The 27,745-nt window shown below is 38.7% G+C and overlaps 2 protein-coding genes across 2 annotated transcripts; both read left to right on the forward strand.

Annotated features, from left to right (window-relative positions):
• Positions 1–932: 932 nt before the first annotated feature.
• On the forward strand, positions 933–10,034 carry LOC124141641. The gene is made up of 2 exons (XM_046509673.1): positions 933–1,110; positions 9,325–10,034. The coding sequence occupies exons 1-2, from the start codon at positions 933–935 to the stop codon at positions 10,032–10,034; spliced, it is 888 nt and encodes a 295-aa protein (XP_046365629.1).
• A 3,164-nt stretch (positions 10,035–13,198) lies between these two features.
• LOC125372731 lies at positions 13,199–14,080 on the forward strand. The gene has a single exon (XM_048383221.1). The coding sequence runs from the start codon at positions 13,199–13,201 to the stop codon at positions 14,078–14,080; it is 882 nt and encodes a 293-aa protein (XP_048239178.1).
• Positions 14,081–27,745: the final 13,665 nt, after the last annotated feature.

Consider the following 27,745-nt stretch of genomic DNA (forward strand, 5'->3'; position numbering starts at 1 on the left):
CCCCGTGGCAGGAAATTCAATCTAGCACACGAGACACCTGTACGTATACAACAAAATTGTGAATTAGGATTCGGTTAACAATCATAAAAGGCAATACAAAGAGTGAACTATGTGACAGCTGCAATATGTAATTGGTCCTGTATTGATAGTCAGTGCACTCACGAATGTTCAGTATTTGTCATCATCGAATGTTTTTTGTGTGTGATTGAGGGGTTTGTAGTTAAAGGGTGTGAGTGGGGAAGCCACAGGGCAGTTCACAACATGAAGAACAGTGTTGAACAGCACATTTTAAGTTGTGAAAAAAAGAATATTGAGTTTAAAAAAGGGAAAAAACAACAACAACAGAACATGCGAAAGTACGAGTCATTTCCTCTGCGGATGAGGTGTTACTTCAGCGTAGGATGAGTAATCTTAAGTTCAGGGCCATGACATACACGAATATTAAAGTTAGTCATGTTTGTGTTGTATATGACACTGTGCTCAGACCATATCATAGCATGTTGAGACCCGTGAAGATCCGGGATAGAAAAGGTCTTCAGCAACCCATGCTTGCCGTAAAAGGCGACTAACGGGATCGGGTGGTCAGGCTCGCTGACTTGGTTGATGCATGTCACCGTATTCCAATTGCGTGGAACGATGCTCATGATGTCAATCACTGAATTGTCTGGTCCAGACTCGATTATTTACAGACCGCCGTCATAAAGATGGAATATTGCTTAGTGCGGCGTTAAACAACAAACAACAACAACATAGGATGTTGACTTTCCATTAAATAGCCTTCACAAAGCGTATGTATCAACTTACATTAAACTTCACTGTGACACACAGCCGTTGCACAGACATCAAAGCTTTATTGGTCGACTTTCGTGGTGAACACGTCACAGTGATCTCTGTCGATAACCCAGCCTTTCCGGTCTCCTTTCAACTCCGACATGGCTACTGTTGTTCCGAAGTACTCTGTGAGGAAGGCAACTCGAGCTGATGTAGCCGCCATAAAAAACTTAACAGACATGGAGAAGTGGGACATTCCAAAAAGCTTCATGTACTGCATGTTTGATATGGATTCAAGGGCTTGGTTTGTAGCTGAATCCGACTCGGGCGAAATACTCGGTAAGGTTGTTTTTACTTCATGGCATGAATGACATTGCTGGTCCACCTATATCCACAAATCAGGATAGATATCTGGGTTCTTGTTTGGGTGAGTGAGTGAGTTAAATTTTTACATCGCATCGGCAGTATTGCAGCCATATCGCGATGAGAACAAGGTAGTTTCTACAGTTAAATACCTGTCGACAAAGGATAGTAAAACAGTAAGTAAAATTCACAGTTTAGATATAAAACAAACCTAAGCAATAATAAAACAAAGAATGTTTAGCAGATTATTTCCTATCAATTAAAACCAGGCTATTGACCACAAGCAACCAAAGCTACACCAACCAACTGGGAATCATGGGGACTTACAGTGCTTTTGCTTCCTGCATGATTCCCGGCCGGATTTATGCTTGACTGTAATTAAGCAAAATATGCTTGACTGTAATTCAAAACGGAGGATCCTCACCTTTCAATAAATATTCGTGGGTGTAGCGACTGTGACCAATGCGACATCGTCTCAGAACAACTTCGTCGTGTCAGGACTGGCAACCCAAGTAGGTACATGTATAACCTAATTTGGGTTTAAATTCATGAAGTTTATTTGTACCTACTTGGGTATCCCATCTTTTCTGCATCAAACTACGAATATATTCCTTGATGCCTTGTTTAAAATCACTGTAGGGAATGGTAAAATGGGACATTGGTTTTGCTGCAGCGTCAGCTCGTGTGTTACCAGCAATACCAACATGACTAGGTAACCAACAAAGGACGATGTCGTATTGGGCAGTAGCAAGGTTATTATAAAGTTCTAAAATATCAAGAATTAACGGGTGGTTCGAGTTGACAGTCTTAAGTGCCTGTAGGCATGATCGGAGAAAATGATGAAGTGTTTACATACAGTTTGTTTTTGAATATATGTCAAGGCTGTGTGAATAGCCTTAGGTTCAGCAGTAAATATTGAGCTGTTATCCGGTAATCTGGAGGGAACAGTTTTTGAACCAATGATGCTGGCACTGGCAACTTTGCCGTCATCCTTGGATCAATCTGTGAAGATGGAGCGGTAAGAATTGTATTTAGAGCGTAAGTGGACATATTCTTGCTGAAAGATTAACTGGTTTTAATCAGATTTCTTAAAATTAGTAAGTGTGAGATCTACTTCTGGTTTGACTAATTGCCAAGGAGAGCGTGGAAAGTAAGCGGTAAGGTGCAATAATATCAAGTTCTATATGAGCTGCTGTTACATGGGGTCATAATCTAATCCCCAGAGGTGGCACCAGTTTTGGTTTAGTTTGAAATAACTCCTCGTAGAGAGGATTAAAAACACAATCATATGCTGGTTTGGACGGGTTCGATTTTAGTTTTGTGATATAATGTAATGCAAGTTTTAAACGACGTTGTTTCAACGGAGGCTCATCAACCTCTACATGCATACTATCAACAGGAGAAGTCCTGAAAGCTCCAAGACAGAGTCTCAAGCCCTGGTGATAAATTGTATAGTCTAATTTTGAGCGGATCAAAGATCGGTACTTTCAGCAGGTCTAATGCTTTCAGACACTTTGCCTTGAGCTATTTTATATGAGTCAAGAGTGTCAGGTGGCGGTCAAAAATAAGCCCCAGAAACTTGGTCTCCTCAACTACCTTTATGGGTGTGTCAGATAGAAATAGTTTGGGGTCTTTGTGCTGTCTATATTTCCTGCAGAAGTGTATACAATTAGTTTTTGTTTGAGAAAATTTAAAGCCGTTAGCAAGCGACCATTTCTAGATTTTATTGAGACACAACTGCAGTTGTCTCGACTAAATGGTCGATAGTACTTTGGAAACCACATTGGATATTTGTAATTAGATAATTGGTTTCCAGATACCAAATTAATCTATTATTCACCATTCGTTCCATGGTTTTACACACGCAATTTGTTGAGGATATAGGTCGATAGTTAGAGGGATCTGTGTGATCCCGGCCAGGCTTTGGTATTGGAACTACAATGGCATTATGCCGCGAAGGAGGAAAATTCCCTGAGGTCCATATTTGATCAAATATATCTAAAAGTGTCTCCAGACATGATTCAGGTAAATGTTTTAAAAGCTGGTAGTGTATGTTATCAGCTCCTGTTGCTGTGTCATGAGCTTGCCAAAGGGCGGTATGTAGCTCATGTAATGAGAAGAATTCATTATAGTCTTCGCCATTATCAGAAGTGAAAATGACTTTTATCTTTTCCTTTTGTTTCTTAATTTTTTGAAACTCTGGGACATAATTAGATGTTGAAGAATGTTTGATAACGTTTCTCCAAGCTTATTTGCAATGTCAGTTTTATCCGTTAATAACGCGTCACTTTCCTTAAGATGGCGAACAGATGATTTTGAACCCTTGCCTTTTATCTTTTGTACCATGTTCCACACCTTGGATATGGGCGTGCGGGAATATATTTTGGAGACATAGTTCCTCCAAGACTGACGCTTATTTTGTTTAAAAGCACGCCGTGCCTTGGTATTTGTAATTTTAACCTTATCTAGATTATTGACTGTAGGATGTCGGCGGAAATATTTTTCCGCTTTGTTCCTACATTTTCGTGCTTGTTTGCAGTCATAGTTAAACCATGGTTTACGAAGATGTGGATTAGCAGAGGACTTGGGAATTGCTTCATCGGCAATGTCATTCTGTAGGTCCGAAAACAACTGTATCGGATCTTGAACATGTTGAAAAATGTCAGGTTTTAATTTTCCAGTACACAATAATTCATATAATGACCAATCAGCCTTTGTAAAATTCCACCTACTTGATGGTGGATCGTCAGTAGGGTTAACGGTTTTGAGAATAGTTGGAAAGTGGTCACTCCCACAGAGGTCATCATGAACCAACCATTCAAATTCATTGTAAAGGATTGAATCTGTGATTGAAAGATCAAGTGCTGAATACGTTCCAGTGGCAGGATGTAAATACGTGTTTGAATCATCGTTATATATACAGTAGTGTCAGAAATAAAATCTTCAAGGATTTTCCCCTTATTGTTTGTATTTGAACTTCCCCACAAAGGGTTATGCCCATTTAGATCACCCATGGTGATGCAGGGCTTTGGCAGTTGATCATAAAGATTCTGAAGTTCAGACTGTCGAAGGAAGAATGTACAAGGAACACAAAGTAAGTGTAATGTGCAAAGTAAGCCGAATGGCCACAGCTTGAAGATTTGTAATCAGAGTAACTGATGTCATGTCTGACTAATATAGTAGAACCACCCGTAGCTTTATCGCCTGGAGGCGAAAAGGAGTGATGACAATTATATTTCCGTAAGGCAAAGTTATCTGTATGCTTGAGATATGTCTCTTGGAGACATACTGTCGATGGTTTAAAATCCTGTATTAACTGTTGTATTTCATCAAAGTTCTTTCTCAGTCCTCTACAATTCCATTGTATCATATTAGACAATTGAGTCATGGAGGCTCAATTGGAGACCTCTCACGTGAACGTGAGGACGAATTGCTCCTACTGTCCAGTACAGACAGAGTAACCTCCATGTCAAGAGGCTCAAAGGAGTTGTGAAGAGATAGCTCTGGGGGCGAGGTTGTCTGAGATGTTTGTCTTCTATTTAATTTCTTTTTTTTCCTTTTTGTCAAGTGAGCTGTCAAGTGGTTCAGTGTTTTTGTTTTTTTCTGGGACAACTGTGTCAGGCTGACTAGCAGGCAGAGTAGCAGTCTGAGTGTCAGTCTGAGTTGCAGTCTGGGTTGCTGAACTGGTCTGATAATCGGATGTTGGCTGACTGATTCAAACGGTATTTATGGGTTGATCAGAATGGACCCATGATAGATCCCTTTGGCATGTGATTGACTCAGTGGCAGTTGATGTAAGTGCAGAACGGGTAACTGCAGCAGAGTATTGGTTGATTGTTTGATTGTTTATTGAATTGTTTTCTTGCTTCTGCAAAAGAAATGCTATTTTCATACTTCATTTTATTTATTTTTGATTCAAGTTGCCACACAGGACATGACTTAGAAGAAGACAAATGTTGGCCACCACAGTTAGCGCAAACAATGTCCTCCTCACAGTCTCTACCCTCTTGGCTGCCAGCACAACGATGACATTTGACAGGTTAAGCACATGATTTTGAACCATGGCCAAAAGTTTGACATTTATAACATCAAATAGGATTTGGGATATACATATCCACTCCAATTTTGACATATCCACCCTTGATTGACTGCGGTAAAGAGGAACGGGCAAAAGTGAACAGATATGTATTTGTATTGCTGACAACTCCATCTTTGTTTTCGGTAAAACGTTTGACAAACGTAACACCTTGGTCATCCAGTTCAGCAACAATTTCCTGTTCCGACATATCAGACAGGCAACGAGCTCTGTCCCGAACTATTCCCCGACACGAGTTCAGTGTTCTGTGCACGGACACAGCAACATCAACATTGGCAAACTGAGTAATTGATAAAAGATTCAGAGATTGCTGTCTCCGTGCACACTCCACAAGTAGGGAGCCAGACCAAAGACGGGTAACATGTTTTACTACACCACAAAATCCAGAAACAGCTTTGGAAATGGCAAAAGGGTTCAGTTTTAATGGTTGATGATTAGCAGCCTCGATTACTAGAAAACGAGCCCAAGAATCATTGTTTTTAAACAAAGTTTCAGGCGAACTGTCATTTTCAAGTCTTCTCTTCTTTTTATGAAGAGTTGAACCAGGTATTTGTTGCGCCATAATGAAAGGAATTTATTCAGCACCCCTGTTCCCCGACCGCCATCTAGTGTAAAAAAAGCCGATGCTGAAGAGGAAGCCAGTCTACAACACCAGGGTTACAGGGTTACGCCAGTAAATACAAAACGAAAAGCTATATTTGTCTACCAAAAGAAATGCCCAGCTGGTTCGGCCCGTGACAGAACATTGGAGACATATAGAATTCGGAAGTTGACATCACCAGATTGGCCCATGAGCCACCGCCTTCTGGCATAGGACTCTAGGCAATAAGTACATTGGCATAGTTGTTTTATATAATTGATCATCATAAATTATTTGATATGATGTTTCTAAAATGATTTTTTACATGCACAGGGCACGACGTGACCAGCCGATTGATAGAATCGTGCCAATTCTACCACCCGTCTAGGCGAAGTAAGGGTCGAAGTGGTGTGTTGGGCAAAAGTTCCCTGTTCCTGGCTCCAATGCCCTCATCCACCAGACTCCCGTCCTCCGCCGACACAGGGGCGCAACCCAACGCCTTTTACGACCAGCAATGGGGTGCTGTGGACAAATTCTACCCCGAGTCCACACGGGGGAAGAGCTATTAGCGTTACCCAGCACTCACCACGAGGAGGTTGCTCTTCACGAGTGCCTTCTTGTTTGGGGGAGCGAGTGCGTACGCAGGTGTGTGAGATGGTAGGTGTATGATTGGTTTGGGTCTTCTGTGGGTGAGCAGGTGACTGAGCGTAAAGCGCTTGTGCGGTAAACATATGAGACATAAACGAGACTGCTTTAACAGACAGACAGACAGACAGACAGACACAGACAGAAACAGTTTATTCAGTAATTTAGTCATCAAGGCGAATAGTACAATGCAGGTTGGATAGTAACATTTGTCACGTTATGTAATCTTAAATCTAGTTACACATTCCTCATTATAAAGACATGTTTTAAGAATACAGAAACAGAATGGATCATATTAAGATTTTCGGACTTTAGCAGAGTTATCATTAACTGACGGTCTTTAAAAATACCTTGCAACATGAGGAGAAATTTATACTTTAAATGGGAATACATTTCACACATAATTAAAACATGGTATCCATCCTCTACTTCTCCGGGTGAACAGTGTGTACACATAGAGTTCACAATTTCACCGTCTTTGGACCTGCGACAAACATTTACATAAAAATTGTGCAATGAAATTCTAAGTTTACAATAAGCTCCTATTAAACCTTTCTCATTTGAACAAGTTAAATATCTTTCAGTTTGTAACAATGATTTTACTTTGCTGTAATTGCTAAGATAAAGTGATTCAGAAATACTTTGGTGCCACTGTTGACAAAATATATCCTTTAGTCCTTGCTTTATTGAATTTGAAAATAATTGTGGTTCTTGGGAAATCTATACATATAAAAAGTCACTAACAAATAATATATTTCTCCCATCTGAAACCCAATTATTTTTACCAGTATCATCAAGTACCTTTACCATGCTGTAACACTGATATGGGTATCTATCAGGCAGCATTCTAAGTAATTCAATCCAATACTTATTTACCCTTGATTGGCTGGCTACAAAACTATTACTACGGCCTGTCTGATCAAGGATTGGCTTGTCTGAGTCAAACTTCCCAACACCTACAAAATATTTGAAATATGAAGTGTGAACATTTTCAATTGCAGCGTAAACTTAAGTTTCATTCGTCATGCTTCACAATCCGGACGAACACAGCAATTGACAAGCGCTAAATGAGCAGACAGCACAACCAACAACTTATGTTCCAATTGCCCACTCAAGGTCGTGTTTTGTATTGCAATAAGTTTGTTTTGTTAAGGATGGTATGTTATACATAGGGAGAATATAAACTAATTGTCTTTTTACGACTGCAGTGCATTTATTGGCTGTGCAGGTGGTGTGTATACGATTAACTAGCTACAGAGTTTTGCCAGCGACAGAGTACTGGTACATGACTTCAGGTTATTTTGATTAATGTAATACGATGTTCCTTATGGCCGTTATGTGACATTTATAGTCGCCATTGTCATCATAATTATCTTGAATTTGGACTTGGACATTCACTGTAAATTTTAGTGCAGAAAACAAATGCTCAGGCGGAGGTCAACCTCGATTACACACTGTATTATATGTCCGTTCTAGGATTATGATATCCTGGAGCCATTCCCTGCCATAGCTTAGAATATTTCATATGAACTCACATGATATTTGTACTACTATTCCATGTCAGTTAAGATTCAGTTTAATGTGGCTACTAAACTAAATGTTAGCGTAGCATCATTTGACTGAACCAGAGCTGTGGACGGATTACTGTTAGGAGTTTGACAGGGCGATTTAACAAATTAGTTTAGATACAGGCGGATCTCCAAGAATATACTGTCTACAGACAGGTTCGCTAAAGTGTGTAACTACCGACGTTGCATATTTAGTCGCATGTATATGTCATTGACTGACAGGCTCGAGGAGGTGAACCTTGTCAGTAGGCCAAGGCACACCTGGTTGTTTAAGTGAATTGCAGTGATATTACATACCACTATCGTTAAGCTGAATATAGTTTTGGAATATGATCCTCTTCACACGTTTAACTATACATTCAACATTCTTGGGAACAACTACTGTGTCGTAAGGATATAAGGGTTATATATAATATGGTGAGTGATGTAAATTCAATCATCATCATCTAGCATAATACAATTATAGCCTTGATGTCAGACCTGTTTCAGGCGAGTAGTTACAGATTCATACCTTCCCCCTGATATATTCACAATGTTCGCCCCACTAATTAACATGAGTGAGTTCGATTTAACGCCGCTTTTAACAGTATTCCAGTCATATCACGACGTGTCAGCTTAATGTGGGAGGAAAGCCCTAAGTGATGCAGGTCTCAGACGTTTATCACTTCGGTGAAACCCACAAGCACAGGTATGGTGCTGACAAACCTAGAAACATAATCAGGGCAATCCGGGATTCGAACCCACAATCATAGTATTCTGGCGTCCCAAGGGACGCAACTCTGCACAGCGAATCGCGGCGCCCTAGACGACTTGGCGACCCGTGCCCCCCTAATTAACATGAAGCCATATCAGATAATCTACACAATTACATGAGCGAAGACCAGCTGGTATATTATAGAGTTGGTTAATTGGTTAAGAATCATGGATCAATCATTGTTCAGTGTGTCATCACTCGTGTACCTTTTGAGCTGGGACTGCCTCTGTGGTCTAGTGGTAACACATGAAAAGAAGCTACAGCTATGTCGAAGCGTCCTGTATATAATCAAGTACGTAGCAGACACACCAGTGATTGATATTAACATCAGTCACCAACGCAATCTGAATACGATGATGGATGATAATTGACAGAGTCTGACAACCAGATCCATTTCGTCGACTCTTATGAAAAACATTGCTTGCTTACAAATAATCTACATTGAGCATTTCATATAATATATGAATGTAGGTTTTACATTAAGACGTTTTACTTTACATCATTCTTATATATGTTTTTTATATCTATGTCCTGTACTTTTTAACAGCTTGTCGAGCCTTGGCGTTTCATAACGAGAAGACAGTAGCCGGTGGCATCTATCTTGTAAGGAAAGACCTCAGAGGCAAAGGAATCGGACGTGATGTGAACCTTCAATCACTCAAGGCAGTGGGTGACGCAAACATCGTCATATCAGCTACTTTCGTTAACCTTTACGACACCCATGGCTTCACTTTCTATTATGACGTACACCAAAAACGTGGGCCAGCGGAAGTCATACTGGGGGCAATTCCTGATGCAGTACTGAGTTCGGATATCATCATTGTCCACTTTGAAGGCTCCATGTTTACTGAGTTGAAGGCGTACGACGAGAATGTATGTGAAAGCGAGAGGGATTACTTCTTCAAAAACTGGATCATCAACCATGCAAAATATATTCTTATTGCTCGATCACATGCCGGGGGTGTCGTAGGATATGGATGTCTGGGTGTGACAGAATACTCCAATGAGATTGCACCTTTATATGCTGATAGTGACAACATTGCTTTGGCACTATTGAAAGGAATCTTGCAACTCTTAAATCCAAAGAAAATTGTTGATATGTTTATCATCTCAGAAAACAGAGCAATGATGGAGATTGTTGACAAAGTTCCTCTAACAAATATGTTTACAGTTCATAAAATGTACACTAAAATGCGAGTACCCCACACCCTTGAGCGGTTGTACTCCTTATCTGCCAGCGAATTATCCACCATATGATGCATTTCCATACCGAAATATATTTCCCTTCCTCGACGTCCTTTGTACCACTAGATGGACATACATCTTCAGTGTTTGGCATTAAGCGAGTCATTTATGAGGCAATGCTTATAACATGCAATACTGAACAATATGGTGTGAGAAAATGTTCAAAGGATATTTTACCTTTATTTTCCATTAAAATCAATTTCAGTTGACACAATTGAAAATTATAATGTATTGCACTATTTAAACATAATAAAACCTGACCAATAATATCAAATGTATAGTGTTGTGATTAGGCAGTGTTGTCCAAAGACTTTCTTTAACAACAGTTAACCATTTAGGGGCAGTCTTGGTTCGTAATAATGACTGACCCATCGGTGTCCACCCACACACTTAAACAGACTGTACAACTGACTTTTTCTCAGTGCATGAATGATACTGCATCCACGGTTATATTACACCTCAGTAAGCCCAGGCATGCGAATAACGTTCACTGCTACTTGGTGTATAACGACAGGTGATATGTCACAGGAAATTTCAGATTTTGATCACGCTTGTGTTTTGAGAAAAAATGCACATAATCATTAAGTATGATTTGTATGGACATACACTTTTATTTATTTTTTGATGGACCGTGGGTTTCTTACCTACAATATCCCCAGTCACTTCTCGCAAACTCATAGATTCACAACAACACATAGGAAATACTTAGTGGCGACATCTGAGCTCCGATTGATGAGTAGCTGCGTTAAAAAACACTGGGCCTTAATGCTGGTGAACGGCCATCCCACCTGGTAGGAAAGTCAATCAAGCTAACGGTAGGTGGATGACCGTTTCTACCAGATAACTATAGACATGGCTGTAGCAGATCACATTACCTCAGTGTTTAACTTGTAATTACCAACATTTCAACATCACAATGCATTTACCCTTCATGTCAGGAATGTGATCATTTCACCAATTTGTACAAATAACTGAACATATGTTAACATACTCATATTAGTCTCTTGTTGTGGTGTACGGCTTCTCTGTCGTCGAAACTGTCCCTCGGGATATAAATTTCAATCCGGCACACAAGTACTGGATGACACTGGATGTGTCTCTACCAGATAACTTTAGATATAGCTGTAAAAGGATAACAGAACCTCAGTGTTTCTCAACACAATACATTGACGCTTCATGTCAGGAATATGTGATCATTTCACCATTTTGTACACATAACTCAACATTTGGTAATATATGCCTACCTAAACACAACTTCTGCTACCAATTATCATGTATATACTTTCCTTAAATAAAAAATAGGTATTATATATTTCTACCTTAACTCTATGATTATAACACGTCCCATTTTAATTCTGGAAACCCAAAGGTCCAGAAACTCTACGCTCTTTGCCCAGTCTCGGTTAAAGGTATTTACAAAATTAAACATGCCGTTTTCATGGGAACATACCAAGGAAGAAAATTTTTTTTAAAAATTGTTTAAAAACTCAATATTTAGACTATGTCGCCCATGGGCCTGCCCATGGGCGAAGTCTGGCCCATGGGTAGGCCCATGGGCAGGCCCATGGGCGAGATCATGTTCCTTTACTTAAAACTCATGATTTTGTTTCGCAAATACATTAAATGTATTTATTGAAGTATCATGACACAAAATTAAACTCATTTTAACTTAATTCAACGATTTTATAGCGATATTGAAATATTTCGCCCATTGGCGAGAAAAAGGTTTGGCCCATTGGCAGGCCCATGGGCGAGAATATGTTCCTTTACTTAAAACTCATGATTTTGTTTCGCAAATACATTAAATGTATTTATTGAAGTATCATGACACAAAATTTAACTCATTTTAACTTAATTCAACGATTTTATAGCGATATTGAAATATTTCGCCCATGGGCGAGAAAAAGGTTTGGCCCATGGGCGAAAATATGTTCCTTTACTTAAAACTCATGTTTTTGTTTCGCAAATACATTTAATGTATTCATTCAAGTATCATGACACAAAATTAAACTCATTTTAACTTAATTCAACGATTTTATAGCGATATTGAAATATTTCGCCCATTGGCGAGAAAAAGGTTTGGCCCATGGGCAGGCCCATGGGCGAGAATATGTTCCTTTACTTAAAACTCATGGGCACTCGTGAAGAGCAACCTCCTCGTGGTGAGTGCTGGGTAACGCTAATAGCTCTTCCCCCGTGTGGAACCGGGGCAGAATATTTCCACAGCCTCCCATTGCTGGTCGTATGAGGCGACTAAAATGGGCAACCTGTTTGCCGTGGGTTGCGTCCCTGTGTCGGCGGAGGACGGGAGTCTGGTAGTTGAGGGCACTGGTTCCTGGAACTGTGTTCCTTTGCCCAACACACTACTTCGACCCTTACTTCGCCTAGACGGGTGGTAGAATTGGCCCGGTTCTATCAATCGGCTGGTCATGTCTAGCCCTGTGCTGGAAAATTGTTTGTATATTCTACTACATTATATTGTATTTTGGCTTTGAATGTTAAACATTCTGTAAATACGTTTGCCTAGAGTCCTATGCCAGAAGGCGGTGGCTCATGGGCCAATCTGGTAATGTCGACCTCTGAGTTCTGTATGTCTCCAATTTCTTGTTATGAGCAGAACCAGCCTAGCATTATTATTGGTAGACAAATATAGCTATTCATGCCGTATTTACTGGAGTATATCACCCTGGTATCCCCAGTGTTTGCATGCCGGATCTCCGCTGCAGTGAAACACTGTCCTTGTTGACACTCCGTGGTGGGTGAGGAGCAGGGGTGCTGAATGTTACTACTACATCATGTCACTTACACATTCTGGTTCCGTTAGAAATGACAAGAAAAGGAGATTAGAAGCTGATCATCTCTCATGTCATGAAGATGTTTCAGTTTCAAAACAAGAAACTTGGGCCAAATTTATTGTCATTGAATCTACAAATGGAGATCCACTTCAAATCAATCCTTTCGTTATATCAAAGACTATTCAGTCCATCTGTGGAGAAGTTAAGAACGTTTCACGTCTCCGAGGCGGTTTGCTACTTGTTGAGTGTGATAGACGTCAGCAATCTATAAATTTACTAAAACAGCATCAATTTGCAAACATCAGTGTCGCTGTTTCAGCGCACAAAACACTAAACTCTAGTAGAGGCATTGTTAGAGACAGAGCCCGTTGTCTGGCGGACATGGCTGAGGAAGAAATAGTTGCCGAACTTAAAGACCAAAATGTCACGTCTGTTAAACGCTTCACTGTCAAGAAACAGGATGGAAAAATTGTACCCAGCAACACCTACCTGTTTACATTTGCTTTATCTACTGTACCCAAATCCATAAAAGCTGGCTATTTCAATATCGGGGTGGAGGTGTATATCCCCTCTCCACTCCGATGTTATACATGTCAAAAGTTTGGGCATGGTTCCAAATCCTGCCGTTACTCTCATCGTTGTCACCGCTGTAGCGAAGATCATCAGGACTCTGATTGCACTAAAGATCCTAAATGTGCAAATTGCAGTGGTGACCATCTGTCGTCCTCTAAATCTTGCCCTGAGTGGCAGATTCAAACAAAAATCTTGAAATTAAAATATGAAACCAATATCCCTTTCCATGAGGCTAAACAACAAATTCTGAGCCAGACTCCAGCAAAGTTATCTACTTCTATCTCCTACTCAGCTGCTGTCTCAAACAAACCAAAAACGGTTTCTATTTCGTGCCAAACGGATTTGACGTGGGTTACATCTGACCAACCAGTGAATACAGATACTACACGATCTCAATCTCTCACTTTGGCAACATCTTCCTCCCAGACTGCCACTCAGTCACAAGCTGAGGTTGATCAAGCTGCTGTTGATATTGCTGTACCTGTTGAAACGTCACAAAAACAACGCAAACGCCTAAATCGTAAAAAACAATCATCACAGAGCTCTTCTCCTTTAGAGGTACCTGTAACTGTTGAAGTTCATAACTCATTTGACCCTCTGGAGATGGAGGTGACTCCATCGTCAGAACACAGAAATAGAAGTCCATCTTCCTCCCGTGGCCGTGAGAGATCCCCCATAGAACCTCCATGAACCAATCTCTTAATGTCATTCAGTGGAATTGTAGAGGACTTAGGAATAATTTTAATGAAGTACAGTTATTAGCACAAGATTATAAGCCTTCAGCATTTAGTTTGCAGGAAACCTATCTTAAGCAAACTGATAAATTTGAAATGCGTCAGTACAATTCATATCATTCTTTCTCCCCACCAGGTGATAAAGCCACTGGGGGTGCTTCAATTTTGGTGAAGCAGGGCATTATCCACAGCCCTGTTTCTCTTAACTGTAATCTTCAGGCTGTTGCTGTCCGTCTTACCTTACACATTACCTTCACACTTTGTTCAGTATACATTTCTCCATCTTCGAATCTTCAGCAGTCCGTTCTTCAGGATTTATTTGACCAGCTCCCTAAGCCCTGTATCATCATGGGTGATCTTAATGGTCATAACCCTCTATGGGGCAGTTCAAATACTAACACTAAAGGGAAAGTCCTCGAAGATTTTATTTCTAATAATAATCTATGCATATTCAACGACGGCTCAAACACATATTTACATCCTGCAACTGGTACGTATTCTGCATTAGATCTGTCAGTCACAGATTCTAACATATATAATGAATTTGAATGGTCGGTCCATGATGACCTCTGTGGCAGTGATCATTTTCCGACGGTACTTACAGCTGTAAATCCCACAGATGCTCCACCTTCAACACGATGGAATTTTTCAAAAGCCAATTGGCCATTATTTCAGACTATGTGTATTGACAAATTGAAACCAAACCATTTCATTGATGTCCCTGATCCAATTCAATCATTCTCTGACATACTGAAGAACATAGCTGATGAATCTATTCCTAAGTCCTCTATGAACTCACATATTCGGAAACCATGGTTTAATGACGAATGCAAACAAGCTAGGAAGCGTAGGAAGAAGGCAGAGAAATACTTTCGACGCCATCCTACTGTACATAATTTAAACACTGTGAAAATTAATTCTGCCAAGGCTCGACGAACATTTAAACACAATAAACGTCAGTCTTGGAAGAAATATGTTTCTAAAATAAATTCACGCACGCCTATGTCAAAGGTATGGAACATGATCCAAAAAATCAAAGGCAAGGGTTCTAAATCTTGCATTCGTCATCTTAAAGATGACAATAATTTATTGACGGAAAAATCAGATATTGCTAATAAATTGGGCGAAACTTTAGCTAAACATTCTTCTTCGTCAAATTATAATCCAAAGTTTCAGAAGTATCAACAACAACAAGAGAAGAAAAACGTTAATTTTAATTCTGATAACGGCGAAGATTATAATGAAGTTTTTTCACTAAATGAACTACACACTGCTTTAGCACAAGCTCATGATACTGCGACTGGTGCTGATGATATTCATTATCAGCTCTTAAAACACTTGCCTGATTCTTGTCTTACAACGCTACTGAATATTTTTGATCATATATGGACAACTGGACATTTTCCTCCTTCATGGAGAAATGCGATAGTTGTACCCATACCAAAACCTGGCAGGGATCATACCGATCCGTCAAATTATCGACCTATTTCATTAACTAGCTGTGTTTGTAAAACCATGGAGCGCATGGTAAATAATCGATTAGTTTGGTTTTTAGAAACCAATAATCTGATTAGTAACATCCAATGTGGTTTCCGTAAAAACCGAAGTACAATTGATCATTTGGTTCGTTTAGAATCATTTGTTAAAAGTGCTTTTGTAAATAAACAGCATGCTGTATCTATCTTTTTCGATCTTGAAAAAGCTTATGATACCACTTGGAAGCATGGTATTTTAAAAGATTTACATGACTTTGGTTTAAGAGGCCGCTTGCCTCAATTTGTATCACAGTTTTTAACTGACAGACAATTTCAAGTTCGTGTTGGATCAACCCTGTCTGATCATTATAATCAGGATCAGGGGGTTCCACAGGGCAGCATTTTGTCTGTCACTTTGTTTAGCATCAAAATAAATAGTTTATCTAAAGTATTAAATGACTCAATAGATGGGTCATTGTTTGTAGATGATTTTAATATTTCATGTCGTGGTCAAAATATGCATACCATTGAAAGACAGTTACAGTTGTGTCTTAATAAAATTAATAAATGGTGTCTTGAGAATGGATTTAAGTTTTCACAGACCAAAACAAATTGTATTCATTTTTGTCGGAAATATAAACTCCATAAAGATCCAGACCTCTCTTTAGATGGCACTCCAATTAAGGTTGTTAAAGAAGCCAAATTTTTGGGATTAATTTTCGACCACCATTTGACGTTTTTGCCACATATCAAATATTTAAAGACTAAATGCCTGAAGGCCCTAGATCTGTTAAAAGTCGTCTCGAATTCTAAGTGGGGAGGGGATCAGACAACCCTCCTTCACCTTTATAGATCATTGATTCGTTCTAAATTAGATTATGGCTCCATTGTATATGCTGGAGCTTGCAAGAGCAATTTAAAAAAGCTCGATTCAATCCACCACCAAGGACTCAGACTGTGTCTTGGTGCTTTTAGAACTTCTCCTGTTGACAGCCTCTATGTCGAGGCTGATGAACTCCCTTTGAAACAACGCCGTGTTAAATTGTCTCTTCAATATATCACTAAATTACACTCTAATCCTTCTAATCCTGCTTATGACTCCGTTTTTCAACCCCTATATGAAGAGCTGTTTCAGAAAAAAACAAAGCTGATTCCACCACTTGGAATTCGGATGAAATCACATATTATTGCTGCAAATATAGATCTTGATATTATCTCACCATATCGTCTCTTGTCTACTCCTCCCTGGCAGCTGGTGAGGCCAGAAGTAGATGTTTCTCTAACCCGTTTCATTAAATCTGACACCAATCAACTTATATATCAACAGGAATATGTAGAACTAAGAAATAAATATGACACCCACCGTTCAATCTTTACTGATGGATCCAAGGATGGTGGCAAGGTGGCATGTGCCACTGTCGTTGGATCAAAACATATCTCATCTAGAATACCAGACACTAGCTCTATTTTCACTGCTGAGGCCAATGCTCTTCTTACAGCCTTAAAATACATTCAACGACAGTCTGCATATAAACAATTTATCATCTTTTCTGATTCTTTGTCCTGCCTTCAGGCACTGAAAAAAGTCTCCTCTAATCATCCAATTATTTTAAACATTTTAGAACTTTATAATGATCTTTCAACTGGCCAATACGACATCGTCTTTTGTTGGTTGCCCAGTCATGTGGGCATAACAGGCAACACAATGGCTGATGCTGCAGCTAAAGCAGCACTCAATAAATCTGTGACACCACTTCTTCTTCCCTACAGTGACTATAAACCTGTTATCCGTTCTTACATCAGAAATCTAATGCAGAAGAAGTGGGACACCCAAGTGGGTATAAATAAATTACATGCAATAAAACCAAATATCGGTTATACCTACTTGGGTTGTCAGTCCAGGTTTGAAGAGGTCATTGTCCGACGATGTCGTATTGGCCATTCAAGATATACACATGAGTATCTATTGAAAGGTGAGGATCCACCGTTTTGCATCCCTTGTGATGAAAGAATCACGGTCAAGCATGTCCTGCTTGACTGTGTTGATTTTGCCATCACAAGGGATAACTATTTCAAATCTTCATCTCTAAAGGATCTTTTTAATAATATCAGTTGTCATTTAATTGTTGGATTTTTAAAAGAAATAGAACTTATTGATAAATTTTGATTGTGTACATAGTTGATTTTTATAATATTGGTAGTGTTTAATGAGTAACATAGATGGTTAGTGGCTGTATCCTCAAAGGGGGTTGAAGTAGTGTAAAATTATTGTCCCCCTGAGAGGATATGTAAGACCACGTCCTGAAAGTACGTTTATTCATACCACTGTTTTTAAACGTAGTATATTTGTTTTGTTTTAATTATGGCTTAATTGCGTACCATCGCCAGCTGCTGAAGGGATGGTGTAAATCCTGCTGGGGAGCCATGCAGGTAGCAGACGTATTGTAAGTCCCCACGGGCCCCAGTTAGGTGGCCTAACTTTGGTTGCTGGCGATCTTTAGCCCGTTTTTTATGATGTATTGTTGAATAATAGGTTATTCTTTTAATTGTTCTAAACTAGTTTTACTTCTAAACTGTGATATGCTAGTTGTTCTACTGTCCGTCGATGACAGGTGTTTTATTCTATGTCAGTATCATAAATGTTCTCGTCACGATATGGCTGAAATATTGCCGATGTGACGTAAAGCTTTAACTCACTCACTCACTCACTCATGATTTTGTTTCGCAAATACATTAAATGTGTTTATTCAAGTATCATGACACAAAATTTAACTCATTTTAACTTAATTCAACGATTTTATAGCGATATTGAAATATTTCGCCCATGGGCGAGAAAAAGGTTTGGCCCATGGGCGAGAACATGTTTCTTTACTCAAAACTCATGTTTTTCTTTCGCAAATACATTAAATGTATTCATTCAAGTATCATGACACAAAATTTAACTAATTTTTACTTCATTCAACTATTTTACGGCGTTATTAAAATATTTCGCCCATGTTTTCGTCAGTCCCTTTCAAGCATCAACTAACTGTTTGCAAAGTATATTGTATCATGTGAAATATACTTTATATTATATCATTACATTACTATTTAAAAAGGGCTTTTGGTTGGATGTTTCCTTTAGTTCTACAAATTTCACCTGTTTTACATATTGTAGCGATCTTTAATGAACCCGGCCTTACCTCTCAAAACGTTTTGACAGTTTATCATACGAATTCATGTGCGTGTACTCAAATTCATTGGAGTTATTTTCCACAACATTAAATTTTAGTTAGTTTCTATTTCATTTCCCCTTTTTATGTCCCGTTGATACATCACACTGGGCAATTACGTGACACTAGGTATGCAATATATAGGTACGCGTGCGCGTATTTTAATGAAAAAAACTATTCGTCTTTTATTGCATAACGTTTGGCTGAATATCTTACATTCTAACGAAATCTCGAAATAATTATTTAATTACATGCGGTTTCGAACTGACCAGTAGGAATTATGTTTCAATGCGATTGAGGAAAACGTGAGTGAATATTGTGACACTAAAGCAACTTTTAACTGCATTGTCACTTTTGGTATGAAAATGGTAACAGTTCAGAAAAAACAACAGCCTTCTTATGATAATTCTCATTAGTACGTTGTGTCTAATTACAGTGTCGGCCTTATTTACAGGTGATTCTACAATACCTGCTCTCGGTCAATTACGATCTACCACACCACGCGTGAATAAACAGTTATGCAGGTGTTGCTGTGGGCAAATACCTAGTCTGAAAATGTTTATTTTTTTTAGGATACATGTTTTACAAATGTTCGTTGATATGTGGATATATTAAGCACAAAGACAAAAAAATGTTTATGAAAGATGAATTAGTGCCTTGATATATTCATCGAGATGTGTATCATCGTTTAATGGGGTCATTCAATAAACGTATGTTTGGAGGCGATATCAAAGGAGCCGCCCAATATACACAGTGTCGTCCGGTGAACTACCACCCCACCCTGTCCATTAGAGTTATGTTATCGGTACACAAATATATTTGATGCGGTGTCAGTGCGGAAGGAGTTTGAATTACGTCCGCCACTTGCCACAGAAATCCTCAAAGTATAGAAACAATAAACAAGGTCAATCCGTACTAATTACCTAGTGACGCACGCAACAACGACTGTCAATAGGGAAAATGGTGAAAACAAATTGAAATAGATTTTAATAAAACATTATTGTACTAAATAACTCGCAAAAGCGGTGCCTAAAATTGTTTGACCGTGTTATGTGTGTTGTAAACTGACGAATAGCAAGTAATTGTCATGCTGTACGCATGGTTCCATATACAAATTCAGTTATACAACCGGTATGAAACTGAGAACTTAGATACCAAGTACAACCTGCATTCACACACGGAAGCAATATACTTGTGTGTATGCCCTCTCCTCTAAAAAATGTATCACTAAAGTATTTGCATTATAATAAATATAGTAATGATAAAACTTGGTAATTTGGTAGGTCTCCGACAGATATGATTTTCAGTTTTTTTACACCTTTGATTGATACGGATTACGTATCTGTAGTCTAGTCACTGTATCTAATGTATCTGCTTGTTAGAAATTTCAAATGTCTTGTTATAGCACTGTTCCTAAAATACGGCAGTTTCTTTTATCGGGTATAAATAGTTGATTCGTCTTATCACGCAGTCATTTTTACTTGATCGAATGATTTCCACAAAAAATTACGGCAGACAGTTTTGTATTTTATTATATTTTTAGAAGATTTTAGAAGATGCTTACATCACTGTATCTCAGAACGTAAAACTGATAACATTCAAACATGTAATTAGTACACAGTTAATTGTTACATATAATTTCCTGCATATTCCTTTTTGAACAGAAAGCCTACATGTATACTGATATCGGTGTCCACTGTTAAAAGGGTATTAGTGCAGTCAGCCATGGTAAATGGAGAGACAATTATAAGGTGATTAATTATAGTCTGTTGCAGAATATGCGGTATAAGTGTAGTCATGGATACATATACACATTACACATATACAGATGAAATACACGATATGATTCAGTGCAAGAACAAATTAAGATACGGTTTCTATTAAAAATATTTATACGATTTTGGATTTAATTAGCATGTTTAAATTTTCAGGCCAACACGGCTGAGATACAGCATCGGCATACTCAACTGGAGTTGTTTTTTGCCGGTCGTAAGTTCATTGTTTGACTGAGCACACTCGTGTCGGGGTTGCGATATTTTCTTCTCTTTGTTGGCAGCCTGCCACCGGTCTGAATTTTGAGAAAGGTCTCAGCATGGGACTGTTAGTTACTTCTTAATGATGTCTACAAGCTTACAAACTTGTAGATGTTGGGTGCGGTTAGGACCAAACTTTTTCAGCTCAGAGTGTTATTGGTCCTGGAACCCATAGTGTCCAACAGGTTCTGCACAAAACGTCCATCAGATTCTACTGTTCAGCAACATTGTCACTGAATTTCAGAACTCTGGCATGATATAATAATCAAGGATTTCGAAGGTGAACGAGGGGAAAGGCAGACGCACGTGGATTTACCCTCAGGTTATTATTGTCTGGAGTTCACATTTTGGGGCATTTCATATACTAATTGAACAGAGTTCACCTGCACATGTCCACTTTAGTGATACAGACTGTAACCAAAAATGCAATGAGCCGTAGCTCTTAATCCCTTATAACAACGGTAACAACAACCAGGGTGAGGACACAGTAAGGTTAAACCGTGTCCAACAGACATTCTGAGGTGGCTATCTCCCATCAAGTCAGCTCTGTTTTTAAGCGCATAGTTATGTTTTTACATATTGAAATAAAAGGAATTTAAAAAATTATATTTAACAAACCTACACATTACCAAATACAAAACTTTCTAGACTTCGTTCCAATTAACCTGGATCATTCAACTAGCTCGCGAAGGTCGTATGCGACTTTAAAGTGAATATGTCTACAGTGTACAAGTAACTTTTAACTGTATCATATATACTCATGATAAGCAATTATTTTCGTTCCTAATTCGAATGAGCACATTCTGAGGCTAAATCTGCAAAAGGACAGATAAAATATTTCTTTGTACAATGCAAACGATACAAACGTAGCGGCTGATAATAGAGACAATGATTTAATAATCTGCAATATATCAAGTGTTCTCGTTCAATCTATTGTACATATTGAAGTGATTGTAAAGTTTCAAGGAGTACTAAAATGTTGTGGTATTATGAATGTATTTAGAATATGAATAGCGAAAAACAGTCACCATATCGGATGTACATGTATAACTTGTCTTCCAACACCACGCTTGTGCCGAGGCCCATGGTAATAAAACTAATCGGCCCCATAAAAGGAGCAAATAGTTTCGCAGATACTTCTTGCTATGGTTCACTCCCAATTGTCAGACGACCTAATCATCAGTCAGACCAGTCAAGTGTGACCAGCGTACCTGCCTGGATTTGGCTCCTAATTACTGAACTGCCCAATACTGTCATACTGTGGGCAGAGAAAGCGGCCTCGTTGAGTGATACAGACTAACCAGATTATGATTGTGTTTGTAAGTTGCGTTTAATCTGTGTCGGGTTGCAGTTGTTTTATAAGTCATGACTAGGGGTAGTTTTTTCAATGAAACCTTTTGAGTTTGTTTTGCATTCATTTCATTAAATACATTGTTAGGTAGAATAATAACCCGTTATATGGATTAAACATCTCCCTAATCTGAGTATAATCTCACATGTACTCTAAGTACCGTACTATATTACTTTGCGGAGACACTGAGTATAATTTTTTAGTTGGCATTGTATGCTGTCTGAATGACTTTACACAAATCCCTGCATTCAATAGACCCGTGAAGATCTTCAACAAACCATTCTTGGCGTAAAAGGGCGACAGCGCTTGTCGTAAGAAGCGACTACCGGGATCGGGTGGTCAGGCTCGCTGACTTGGTTGATTCATGTCATCGTATCCCAATTGCGTGGATAAACCTTTAAGTCATCAGTGAGATTGTTGTTAGTGACAGGATATTATGTCCAATTGCGTGGATCGATGCTCAGGATGTCAATCACTGGATTGTCTGGTCCAGACTCGATTATTTACAGACCGCCGTCATACAGCTGAAATATTGCTAAGTTTGGCGTTATACAACAAACAAACAAACAAAACACAAAAAGAGAAAGTGTATGAGTACTAAAACTTGCAATAGATATGCGTACCCTACGTACACACATGAGTCCCATTCGACAGTCTACAACACACGAATAACTGTCAAACAAGTTTGGGTACCCCTTCTGTTCAGGCAAGTTATTTAGTTCCATAATTTTGTATTAAAATCCTTTTCAATTTGTTTTCATCCTTTTTCCCTATTCCATGCATGTTTATGATGCTACATCTTATTGCTCATGTTTCCAAGTATTGTAAAACACTTTAATGTTTCTCCTTCTTAATATAACGTTATAACATTTCCGGTCATTGCCATCATCTAATACACAAGAGATGATACCAAGACATATTTTATTCGGTTTTATGGTCTATGCGGTCTTACAATTGATTTTATTAGTCATTAAATCTTATGTCTAGTAAATATTTTCACAAACAGGGCTGTTAACTGATATAAGGAATGTAACATCCAGTTGAGGACTGAATACGACGTACGTTAGTCTGGTAACGACATTTCTACAATTAATATTTTGAATAAGCCGTTAATACGCCAGTTGTGACAGGGATGATGGTATGGTAGATGTAGCAGACATATTGACAGCCGTTGTTACGCGAGTCACTAGGTTATTAGTACGGCATTGGCCTTGTTGATTGGTACTATACTTTCTGTGGCCACTGGCGGACGTAATTCAAACTCCTTCCACACTGACATTGCACCAGATATATTTGTGTAGCGATTACATAACTCTTACTGACAGGGTAGGGTGGTAGTTCACGCGAAACGGACAACACTGTGTATATTGAGCGGCTCCTTTGATATCGCCTCACAACATACTTTTAATGAATGACCAATTAAACGATGATACACATCAGGATCGCGGAGAAAATACAAGCTTCGTTCGCGTTGAATATATATATCAAGGCACAAATTCATCTTTCATAAACTTTTTGTGTCTTGGTGCTTAATATATCCACATATCAACGAAAATATGTAATACATGTATCCACAAAAATATACATGTACAGGCTAGGTATTTGCCCACAGCAACACCTGCATAACTGTTTATTCACGCGTGGTGTGGCAGATTGTAATTGACCGACAACAAGTACTGTAGAATCACCTGTAAATAAGGCCGACATTGTCATTAGACACAACGTACTAATGAGAATATGAGAATTATCATAAGAAGGCTGTTACGTTTTTCTTAACTATTACCATTTTCATACCAAAAGTGACAATGCAGTTAAAAGTTGCTTTAGTGTCACAATATTCACTCACGTTTTCCTCAATCGCATTGAAACATAATTCCTACTGGTCAGTTCGACACTGCTTGTAATTAAATAATTATTTCGAGATTTCGTTAGAATGTAAGATATTCAGCCAAACGTTATGCAATAAAAGACGAATAGTTTTTTTCATTAAAATACGCGCACGCGTACCTGTATATTGCATACCTAGTGTCACGTAATTGCCCAGTGTGATGTATCAACGGGACATAAAAAGGGGAAATGAAATAGAAACTAACTAAAATTTAATGTTGTGGAAAATAACTCCAATGAATTTGAGTACACGCACATGAATTCGTATGATAAACTGTCAAAACGTTTTGAGAGGTAAGGCCGGGTTCATTAAAGATCGCTACAATATGTAAAACAGGTGAAATTTGTAGAACTAAAGGAAACATCCAACCAAAAGCCCTTTTTAAATAGTAATGTAATGATATAATATAAAGTATATTTCACATGATACAGTATACTTTGCAAACAGTTAGTTGATGCTTGAAAGAGACTGACGAAAACATGGGCGAAATATTTTAATAACGCCGTAAAATAGTTGAATTAAGCAAAAATTAGTTAAATTTTGTGTCATGATACTTCAATAAATACATTTAATGTATTTGCGAAAGAAAAACATGAGTTTTGAGTAAAGAAACATGTTCTCGCCCATGGGCCAAACCTTTTTCTCGCCCATGGGCGAAATATTTCAATATCGCTATAAAATCGTTGAATTAAGTTAAAATGAGTTTAATTTTGTGTCATGATACTTGAATGAATACATTAAATGTATTTGCGAAACAAAAACATGAGTTTTAAGTAAAGGAAAATATTCTCGCCCAGACTTCGCCCATGGGCCACACTTCGCCCATGGGCAGGCCCATGGGCGACATAGTCTAAATATTGAGTTTTTAAACAATTTTTTTTTCATTTTTGGTATGTTTTTTTCATCCTTGGTATGTTCCCATGAAAACGGCATGTTTAATTTTGTAAATACCTTTAACCGAGACTGGGCAAAGAGCGTAGAGTTTCTGAACTTTTGGGTTTCCAGAATTAAAATGGGACGTGTTTTATTCATTCTGCACCAAACATTATAGCAAAGTTGTTTACAGTAATATAAACAAACCTTACGTCTCAACACGACCCATGACAAAGCCCTGTGACAACCCTCCAATGTAGTTAATAAAATCTGCCCAGTCTCTGAGGACAACCTTGCTCCTTTGTACCCGGTCACATGTATCCAAGCAACAATCCCATCTTGGTTGCGTTTTTCTGCTCTGACATCAGACTTTAAACGACCATATTGAGAATGAGACATGTGTGCAGTTACATATATCATAATGGGTTTGGGGTAGATGCATGACACTTTTGTATGCACCGTTAAGAGTTGATTCCAAAGTTGATACGTGAAGGGCAACCCAGAAACCTGTATGTGAAGAAATATTTGTGAATCTGTAAAAATAAACACTAGATCAAGGAACACATTCTATCGATACACACAGGATTAATTTCACAATAATAAAAGGCAATACTATGGATAAAAAATGTGGCAGCTGCAATATGTGATATGCCCTATATTGACAGTCAGTGCACTCACGAATGTACAGTGTTTGTCACAGTTGAATGTCATGTTTGAGGAACGTGTGCCGATCTCGAATCAAGAAAAGTGATGGAAGCAGGCAGAATTGGCGGCGATTTCAGATATGTATTGTTGATGTCATTTGAAAAAGAAGAAGATAAAATATAGAGACTGTGATTTCATTGTCTGCTGGACAAGTCCTACTGGCCATGGGCATGTCCGAATCTGTAAATCTCGTGTTATGATAAGGTGTGAACATGTGCTGTCAGGCGTGACAGGTTGTCCAGCTATATGACGGCGGTCTGTAAGTAATCGAGTCTGGACCAGACAATCCAGTGATTAATATCATGAGCATCAATCCACGCAATTGGGATCGATGACATGCATCAACCAAGTCAGCGAGCCTGACCACCCGATCCCGTTAGTCGCCTTTTATGGCAAGCATGGGTTGCTGAAGACCTATTCTACCCCGGATCTTCACGGGTCGATCAACAACATGAGTGCTTATTGATAAGACAACTGTTTGCAATGGTGTGTTCATTCTAATACAGCTTCTCTGACCCAGTTGAGATGTAAAAGATCTTTTAAATTTGTTTTGACCATCAGTTTTAAATGTAATACTATATAAGATACATAGAAGGTTCATGTTATGACAATGACAGATATGGCAGTGTTAGTTTTGATTGGTTTGGACCTGTGAAGATTCCGGGGTAGTATAGGACTTCAGCAACCCATACGACGGCGGTCTGTAAGTAATCGAGTCTGGACCAGACAATCCAGTGATTAATATCATGAGCATCAATCCACGCAATTGGGATCGATGACATGCATCAACCAAGTCAGCGAACCTGACCAACCGATCCCGTTAGTCGCCTTTTACGACAAGCATAGTCACCTTTTACGGCAATCATGGGTTGCTGAAGACCTGTTCTACCCCGGAATCGTCAATAAACAAACAAGTCAGTCCCGGTAAGGTGAAGTGGATTAACGACTTAAAACAACTACAACTAAGGGAGGTGACTCTAGGTTACCAGCTGTTCACGGGCAACATTCGATTTTACAAGCACATCAATGTCCAGCTTGCAGGTACGGTTGGGACTGTCTTAACAAAGCCAACCTATTCTTCACCCTTTTTAGCCCTCAGAAATTCTTCTATCCCCATTTACATAATGGTAGTTTGTACACTGTACTTTCCTTTTTTTGCGATATCGTGAGTTCAAGTCGATGAAAACTTGCCGATACGTCGACCTCTGACAATACAATCGACAATACATTTCGAGTTGTCATGTAATGTGAACGGTTTTCCGAATCTGAATTGGTGATTTCTGAGCAAGAAGTACGATTGAACCCCTACATGTTTGTACCTGTGACCGACAATAGAGACGAACATATCCAGTCTGGTGCCCATTTTGGAACCATGGCTCGCAAGTGATTGCAAAACACAAAAAGGTAAGATTGTTCAGTTTATTTTCTCAAAATCACAATATACTGTTCCAGTCTTGAAAAAGCATTGCAAAAAAAGAATAATTTCTGTCACTTGCTAACGTGTAACATACATTACACTGTAAACATGGCCTGTTGATTATTATACCTGGACTGACTGCTGGCATACATTCTGCAATATTTAAACTGTCCTTGTTTTCATTGAAATTCCTGTATTCTGATTAGCTGAATTGGTGTAATTGCATTCATTTCCCAATAAATGTAAGAATTTAAGCCACGCCCACCGAAGCGGACTACTTTTATTACTACACGTGTATCGTCACGCACAGGACATTTAGCGAAATTCATGTATTTATTGTCCAAACAACCTTTTGAGACCGAAGAGCGTAAATTAGAAATACTTTTGACAAGGTCCCAAATTCCAACATTTATATATATTTAAATGGTAGTAGCATATCACACTTGAAAGCTGAAAGCACCACAAAAAGATATATTTCAAACAATCGATGTTACAGAATGGTATTCAGAAAACTAGGTTAAACTCGTTTGAGAATTAAATGTTGATTTCGGTTTATATTTAAGACCTCTATTTTAGTTCAGCTCCTTCACCGCTATACCGACATAGATAATTCTTCTACTGTTCCATCCTTGTATTACTTCATACTTCAGCAAAATACATGTAGCCA

This window comes from Haliotis rufescens, unplaced genomic scaffold, assembly GCF_023055435.1.
Source record: "Haliotis rufescens isolate VD_foot unplaced genomic scaffold, xgHalRufe1.0.p SCAF_46, whole genome shotgun sequence".
In the NCBI taxonomy this organism is placed as follows: domain Eukaryota; kingdom Metazoa; phylum Mollusca; class Gastropoda; order Lepetellida; family Haliotidae; genus Haliotis; species Haliotis rufescens.

What these genes read in the sequence shown, in the direction of transcription:
- LOC124141641 (XM_046509673.1), top strand. Translation starts at nt 933, where the DNA reads ATGGCTACTGTTGTTCCGAAGTACTCTGTGAGGAAGGCAACTCGAGCT. An exon ending in CGACTCGGGCGAAATACTCG is followed by an intron (nt 1,111 to 9,324) that starts GTAAGGTTGTTT and finishes ACTTTTTAACAG; the next exon opens with CTTGTCGAGCCTTGGCGTTT.
- LOC125372731 (XM_048383221.1), top strand. Translation starts at nt 13,199, where the DNA reads ATGGCTGAGGAAGAAATAGTTGCCGAACTTAAAGACCAAAATGTCACG.